Source organism: Galeopterus variegatus, unplaced genomic scaffold, assembly GCF_000696425.1.
Source record: "Galeopterus variegatus unplaced genomic scaffold, G_variegatus-3.0.2 Scaffold8011, whole genome shotgun sequence".
In the NCBI taxonomy this organism is placed as follows: Eukaryota; Metazoa; Chordata; class Mammalia; order Dermoptera; family Cynocephalidae; genus Galeopterus; species Galeopterus variegatus.
This window is the reverse complement of record NW_007734122.1, coordinates 19,785-28,563: the sequence shown is the minus strand read 5'-3', so window position 1 is coordinate 28,563 and position 8,779 is coordinate 19,785. Positions and strand designations below refer to the sequence as shown.

General features: G+C 34.7%; 1 protein-coding gene across 1 annotated transcript in view; it reads right to left on the bottom strand.

Moving 5' to 3' along the window:
* The window catches only part of LOC103608100 (macrophage mannose receptor 1-like), a 40,613-nt gene that overhangs the window by 13,478 nt on the left and 18,356 nt on the right, over positions 1–8,779 (bottom strand). The window contains exons 10-13 of the mRNA XM_008592543.1: positions 6,844–7,076; positions 3,779–3,819; positions 3,558–3,682; positions 2,638–2,787 (exon numbers count right to left, since the gene is read on the bottom strand). Coding sequence (XP_008590765.1) covers positions 2,638–2,787; positions 3,558–3,682; positions 3,779–3,819; positions 6,844–7,076 — 549 coding nt within the window. The remainder of the gene's footprint in view (positions 1–2,637; positions 2,788–3,557; positions 3,683–3,778; positions 3,820–6,843; positions 7,077–8,779) is intronic.

Sequence of the window (8,779 nt, the reverse complement as noted above, 5' to 3'; positions counted from 1 at the left end):
AAACATGGGAATGCAGGTATTCCTTCAACATGATTTCCATTCCTTTGGGTACATACCCAGCAATAGGATTGCTGGGTCATATAGCAATTCTATCTCTAGTTCTTTAAGGGACTTCCATACTGTTTTCCATAAAGGCTGCATTGATTTCCTGCACTGAAATCCTACCAACAGCATAGTTTAAAATGGCAAGAGAAAAGTATCAAGCCACCTTTAAGGGAATTGCTGAGAGTGTTTGTCAAAAACTATCCGTGGCAATAGTCTAACATTGTAGCTGCCTAAGGCAGTGAAAATAGTTGGAGCAAACAACAAACTAACCAAAAAACTTAAAAGAAAAAGATGGGGAATGAGATGTCCATAGATGACTTTAAAAAGCATGGACATATTCCTAGGAATCAAGCCATTGCATGCATTGGGATGTGTACATGCCCAGGGTTGTAAGCATACCTGAGAAGGACTTGAGAAGGTCATAACCTCTCACCTCTGGCTGACCTTGAGGCTCTATACAAGCAGGAGGTGAAGGCTAAGGCAGAGTTTTAAATTGCCTGGATGAGTGTTGAAGGCAAATCCCAACACACAGAGGGATCCCTTAGCAAAACCTGGAGACTTACTAGTTCTAGGCACTTAAAGAAATCTGTTACCACCACATCTAAAAGATCCACGTCTATATACATCATAATCACACTATCAAAAGACAGAGACACAGTATTGAAAACAGCAAGAAAGAAGTGACTCATCAGGTATAGGGATGTTGACACTCATTTCTCATCATATATCATGGAGGCCAGAAAGTAGTCAGATGACATATTCAAAAGGCTAAAAGAAAATGACTACAGACCAGGAATTTTCTATCCAGTAAAACAATCCTTAGAAAATGAAGGAAATGGAAAGACATTCCTAGATAAGTAAAAATGGAGAGAATTTGTCACTATGGGAAATACTAAAGAAAATCCTTCAGGCTGAAATGTAAGGACACACAACAGTAACTCAAATGCACATAAAGAAATAAAGAGCCCCAGTAAAGGTAACTACACACAGGTAAATATAAAAGACAGCTAAATGTATTTCTTGTTTATAACTCTTTTTTTATCTTATCTGATTTAAAGATAACCATATAAAAGAATAATTGTAAATCTGCATTGATAGGTATACAACATATAAAGATGTTTTTGTATGACAATAATAGTGTGAAGGAGGGCACAGGGAATGGAGCTATATGAAAGCAAAGTTTTTGTGCACTATTGAAATTGAAATTTATATTAATCTGAACTAGACTGTTGCAAATTAAGATATTAATTCTAATTCCCAGGATAACCAGTAAGAAAACAACTAAACAATATGCAGTACAAGAAACAAAGAAATTAAAATGGTATGATAGAAACAATCTATTTAACACAAATGAAAGAAGTAATGGAGAAATAGTGGAACCAAAAGACATAAGATAAGTAGAAAACAAATGGCAGGACGGAAGAGTTAAATCATACCTATCTGTAATTACATTAAATGTAAATGGATTAAACACTCCAATCAAAAAAGAGATTGGAAAAATGGTACATACTTAATACGAAAGATTCAACTAACTACATGCTGTCTAAAAAAGACACACCTGAGATACAAAGACACAAATAGGTTGAAAGCAAAAACATGGAAAAAGTTAATACTAAGCAAACAAACCTAAGAATGAGATGAAGTGGCTATACTAATATTAGACAAAATAGACCTTTAGATAAATATTATAACTAGACACAGTAAAGACATTTCATAATGATAAAAGTTTCAATCCATAGGAAGACATACCAATTATAGACATATATGTACCTAACAACAGAGCCCCCAAATAAATGAATCAAAACTGAAAAAGCAGATTTCATATCACTCCAAATTTAAAGTCAAGTCAAGGCTGACTTTTGGATGAACCTAAGGAAATGAAAATATGACACTTGCACACCACTGTTGCATGAAGAACCCCGAGTTAGGCATAATAAAAATGTAGTAAGAATAATTCATTAATATATTCAGTGATAATTAACTAAGTGGCTTTTAAACACACCCTGAAAAATTAACTTTATTGAGCATTTTTTATTTCAGGGGGAATATCATTCATCTTTGTTGTGCATATTTGGGTTTTGTTTTTTCTTCAAAAATACAATAACCAGATGTAAATACTTTTCTTTCTTTTTTCTTTTTCTTTTTTTTTTTTTGACTGGTAAGGGGATCACAACCCTCAGCACAGTGTGGTCCACACCACGCTCAGCCAGTGAGTACACCAGCCATCCCTATATAGGATCCAAACCCGTGGCCTTGGCGCTACCAGTGCCACACTCTCCCGAGTGAGCCACGGGGCCGGCCCAATATTTTTCTATTAATGGTAAAATGGTTCTTGGACACTTGTAAAACCTGAGCTTGTCAGTGGTAAGAGGTGAGTACAACACTCCAGATAACCCGTGAATGAGACACCTAACAATTTTGAACATTAGGGAGAAAGGAAGAAAAATTTATTCAGCAAATGAACAAAATAAATCATTAAAAAATAAGCAGGTGTTTTTACATTCTTTGTGCTTTTAATGTGTAGTGTTATTAGTATCACAGGGCTCCAGAATAGATGATTATGGATTTTCTTTCAAGAAATGTAGTACTTACCCATTCGAAGACATTCCAGAGAAGCCTGACCCCAGGTTCTTGTATATGAGGACTCAATATAGTAGCAGTGAGCATGGAAAGGAATCCATGCTGTGTGCTCTGATTCTGGGCATCTGCCAGGCATTTGTGGGGGTTCAGTGGAAGGTGTTTCTGTTAATAAAAAGACACTTAAAGTAAAGCAGTATTTGAAGTTTCTGTCTTATGCAGAATAATATTTTAGCAGCTAAAGAAAATTTTATTACATATCATTATTTTAAAAACCTCCATTATCATATGGATTTTTATTATTTGGTTTTCTTTTATCGTTTTTAAAATTTTAAATACACTTTAACAGTGCAGTATGGAATAGTGGTAATCAATCACACTCATAAGTAAGACTGTAGATCTATAGACACCTACTAAGATGTTACATTAAAAAAAAAGAAAAAGAGAGATTCCCCTTTCAAGCCACTATTTTCCTTTTCTAGGAACCTAACCCTTATAAACCCTTCTTAGCTATTAATGGCACCGGTGATAAAACTAAATGTTATAGTTAGAATTCTAGGATTGTGTCCATAATATCACTGATACTGAGGAAAATACATGCATTGTGATAAAGGTTTTTGATTTAGATGTATTGTCAACAACAGAGTAAGCATAATTTCCTGGGGAATCTGTCATCACCTGTTCAGAGGATAACCTCAATAATAAATATTCAGAGATTTATAAACAGCAAATAAATTCTAGAAATGATGAAAACATTCTATCTCCATTGTTTTCATCTATTTATATTGGTTTTTAGCCAAGTCAATCCTTTGTTATGTACAGGATTGTGTTTTGTCTCTTTAGCTACTCAAGACACATAATAATATTAACAGTGGCGTATAGTAGCTTATTCAGAAAATTTCAAATTCCCTGATTGTTTTTGTATATTTAATTACCATCTGATCTTTTGCAGAGAAAATGAAAACTTTCATTGCAATATGCTGTCTTCCAGTAGCCATCAAGGTCCACATAAACACACGCCGATTTCAGTTTGGGTTCATCAGTAGCCCAATTAGTGTACCTCATGCGCCATTTNGCTGTCTTCCAGTAGCCATCAAGGTCCACATAAACACACGCCGATTTCAGTTTGGGTTCATCAGTAGCCCAATTAGTGTACCTCATGCGCCATTTGTCAGTCCACATGTATTCATTACTGGTCTGCAAAAACAAAAACAACCATTAATGTGAAGCCAAGCTTCATTTAGAAAATACCAAAAGAACAAAGTGAAGAATAAAAAGTATATTTAAGACCATGACTTGACATAGAATCTTGACCATTTGAGAATAAAAAGAGCATTATAAATTATTTCTAAAAACTCAAATTCAGTAAATACAGCCTTTCTTAAAACTGATTATTTCTTGGCTATCCCCAGCAATACATCCTAGGGGTTTATTTTGAAAAAGACCAACTAGGAAATTCTGTCTTATTCCATGAAACTTTTTGTTTGCAGGTTGCCAAGGTAAAAAAGAAGTTTTATCTTCACAAAACTAAAATATTTCTTATATAATTTTTGAAATTATAATAAAAATGAAGTAATTTTCATTGGATTCGTGGGCCCCTGAGAGAAATGCTAATCTCTTCTGATCTTATTGTTCTGCGGTAGAGATAGACCCAGTGACAAATGACTTAGTTAAGGTTACATGGGTACATAACAGATTTTTTTAATCTTGATTTTCAGTTAGGTGGGTTTTTAATTATGTGAATAACGATGTCATTTTTTAAAAATCTGATTGTTTTATTCCATTTGCACACTTAATTTCTAATTAAATTTAGTCAAACAAATTTATGGTTACATAGAAAATAAATGATAACATCAAAAATTTAATTATCAATAGTATCCATTTAACAATCTAAAAGAGATTTAACAGGTAGTGCCTAAAAACGGATGATATATAACATTAATCAGAGGTAACTGAATTTTTTAAATATTCAATTATCCCCTTTTTAAAGGTATCATTTTATTTACCAAGTCAATTACCAAAGATCCAGTGACAAAATCAAAACCATGCATCATCTCTAGTTAGAATTTTGTAGTATCTACCATGTTTAATCAAATAATGCTTTCAAAATCATTAACTCCATAGTAGTGAAAACAGTATTGTTTTAGTCATAAATATTGGTATAGCGGAAAACTATTTAGTCTTCCTAAAAATAAATAAAACCCTATTTTAAACTTATAAGAGAATTGTGACTATGTGACAAGAAAATGAATGACTTATCAAGTTAATTATTAAAAACACAGTCAACAAAAATTTTCAAAGTCTTACCTAAGTTAATCACAGAAATTGTTATGAAATACTTTTAAATATTCACTTCCTTACTTAGGAAATACTCACTGCATAAAGTATACATTTCTATCTCTGCATCATGGCATTGGAAACTATAAAATATGACACCAATCCACTTTCCAGTTTTAGCCCCGTCTACCATTTTTTCGCCTCTTGATACTCCTTATTTACATTTTACCATCCTAGACTATATCTATAAGGTTTGGCTTTCTCTGAGAAGCCCTCTGGGTCCTCTCCCCTTGCCCAACCAGTCTCTTTTCTACCCTCTTATAACACTCTGTATATACCTCTCTTTGACACTTGTTTAATCTGGCACATCTATTTCCTCTACCAGGAAGCTTGGTGGTTGACCAGCTGGACGGAAGGAGAACAGGTGTATCACAAGTCATCAGAGAAGACTCATTTTAGGAAGAGTTTGGCAACTCTATTATCACTCTAAGTTCTATGCTTCATCCTTCACTCCACCCCATTCTCTGCCAACATTCCTTTTTCTTTTATGGAATACAGAAAATTGACTGCAATCAAATATTTCTCAAACATGGATAGAGGCTCCACAACTACTTATAACATTTATTGCAATAAATTTTCCTCTTAGTACTGCTTTTGCAGTATCCCACAGGTTTTGGTATGATGTATCTTTATTTTCATTATTTTCTAGAAATTTTTTTATTTCCTGTTTAATTTCTCTTGGACTCATAGGTTGTTTGGGAGCTTATTATTTAGTTTCCACATCTTTGTAGTTTCCAGAGTTTCACTTATTATTAATTTCCAATTAATAATAATGTATATCATCATTAGACAATGTAATGCCTCCCTTTTCATTTCTTATTTTTGTTGTTCAGGATTTCGCTCTTCTTTTTTTGTTAACCTAGCTAATGGTTTTTCTATTTTATTTATTTGAAAACCAACTTTTTGTTTTATTGATTTTCTATTGTTTTTTGGGTCTCTACTGCATTTAGTTCTGCTCTGATTTTAATTATTTCTTTCCATCTACTATCTTTAGGTTTGGATTGCTGGTTTTTTTTTTTTTTTTTTTTTTTTTTTTTTTTTTTTTTTTTTCCGGTAACGGGATCGCAACCCTCGGTGTCGCGCCCGTACCGCGACCGGCAATGGGATCGCAACCCTCAGTGTCGTGCCTGCACCGCACTCAACCAGTGAGCGGACCAGTCTCCATATGGGATCCGAACCCTCAGCAGGAGCGCCGCTGCGCTCCCAAGCACCGCACTCTACCGAGTGCACCACCGGGTCAGCCCAGGATTACTGTTTTTTTTCAAGCTCTTTGAGGCATAGTGTTAGGTCATTTATTTGAAGTCTTTCCATTCTTTTGATATAAGCATTTATGGCCCTCACATCTTGGGCATGAGGGGTGATAATCAGCTTTGTATCTCATGAATATTCATAACCAATAAAAAAATAATAAAGTAAATCCTTTAAAATTGAAAAAAAAGAATGTATCTCCTATATACAAAAAAAGAAAAAAAATCATAACAACTCCAGAATGACTTGCTACATAACATAAAAGTTATCCCCATCACCCAGCAACGAAGTCACTGGCCCACTTTCTTAATTCCCATGGCATAGTTGTAATCATGACACTGGAAATAAATAAAATAGTTTAGATGCAGAATATCATTTTAATGTTCAAAAGCAATAGAAGAGTTAATGTCAGTTCAATAATTCTTAGTTTGATTTCTGACACATATCATTAGCTTGCCAGATCCTTGAAAGCAGGGGATCACTGAAAGATTTGGTCTGGTCCATGATAGTCCCATTCACACTGCCCAGCACAGTTTCTGACACATAACAAGTATTCAACAGAATGAACCGAAAGAGAATCATATTCAACCACAATTTATCAATCATGTCAAGTTGCATGTGTTTCCAGCATCTTACCAAGTTACTGTTCAGGGCGATCCACACAGGTTCACTAGACGATTGCATTTGCATCCACACAAATGCCTGATCGTAGGAGTCCAGAATGCTAGCAATAAGGGAATCGTGAGCCTTGCAATATTTCTCTGCATCGTACCATGGTACCTTTAATTTTATGAGTGAATAGCTGCTTTTACCATATGTAATAAAGCCATTTGTTGGAACTGTTGCTTGAGAATTAGGCAAGGAAGGGTCTGGAATAGAAATATTATTTTCATTAGCACTATCAATAAACATCAATTGGGTACCATCAGTATATAACTAGTATATCTCATCCAGCATAAAAACAATCAAAATATAAATCCAAACCGTCAGGTGTCAGAAACATTTTCATGGGCCATTTTGCACCAGAAAACAAAGCTTTATTTTATAACCATGTGTCTGATTACTCTTTAAAATTTCCAAACTCTATTTAAAATATTAAAGTAGATATATGACCAAGTTTCAAACTAAAAAACAAAAAGTATTTGCAAACTCAATGTGATATATCATCTGAGTGAAAGAAATCCCATCATTTAATACCACAAATTAAAGAACATCAATCATCCTGTCATGACTAATCTTCATTTTTCCAGCTTGGTCAAATGTCAAAGTCAGGAACAGTCTTCCTCCCCTCTCCCTGCTTTTTCCAGGCCATCTATCTATCTGTATCTATTTGACTCCACTTGTGAGTAAAGAATGCACCTTCAGGAGACTGGCTTAGGTTCTGGAATAAAGCCACACACAAGTCCTTGGTTCATTTAACCTCGATCTCAGGTTCAATTATTCTTGATGATGTCCTTTACCTTTCACCTAGGCCCCAACATCTTACCCAAACTGACCCTGGGGCTGAAGCCGTTGTAAGCCAGTGTCACTTCAGCTTTCTGATCTTTCCTCCTCAAACTCCTAGCATGGGTTTCTAATCACTGTTTTATGCTTATCTGTACTCTGGACCACGTTATGTCAAGAACCAAAAAAGAGCTTGTTCTGTATAACTTAGCTGATGTCATAGGTCAGAGATCAACCAGCAACAGCCAGACGATGAAATTTGGCCTGTTGTCTGGCTTTGTGGCCCATGAGTTACAAATGGATTTTAAATAATTGAGGGGGAAAAATCAAAGAAGAATATTATTTCATGACATGGAAACATTATATGAAATTCAAATTTGTGCCTATAAATAAAGTTTCATTGGAACACAGTCACACTCGTTTATTTATGCATTGTCTGTGATTGTCTATGACCCAAGCAGAGCTGAGCAGTTACAAAGGAGACTGTACAGACCACAAAGCCTAAAATATTTACAGTCTTTCTCTTTAGAGAAAAAACTAGCCAACGCCAGGTCTCAGGTTCTATATATCCTTGCCTTCCAGTTTTTGTCTTGGCCAGTTCTCTGACCTGCTCCACTTAATACCAACCCAGTCTACCGTCTGCTCTGTTCTGCACTACAAGAAGTGCCAAACTTTCTTTTGACCATGTTTTGTGAGCAATAACTTCATTTCAACAAAAGAAAGGGCTTCTTTCTTCTGCTGTTGCTGCCATCTTGTGTTGGTATAAGATCATTAAACCAAGAGACCGGGGCTTGGGCAGATCTGGGTTTGTCTTAAGGTCATTGGGAAATTTTTAGACCATTAAAAGTGACAAATGAAGCTTTCAGTAAAACAAAACAAAACAAAAAACGGTTTCATGGGAGGTTATATACAACTTGGAAACTTAGCCCCTCAGTCTAATTAGCTTGTTTATAAAAATATTCATAGACAAAATTATAAGGAAAAAACTAAATATTGAGAGATAATTTCTAGGTGAATAGATCGCAGGTAATGTTTTCTCTTCGTGTTTTTCTGTATTTTCTAAAATTTCAGCAAAGAACATGTCGTATATTCTTTAAAATAGTCATATATATATATATATATATATATA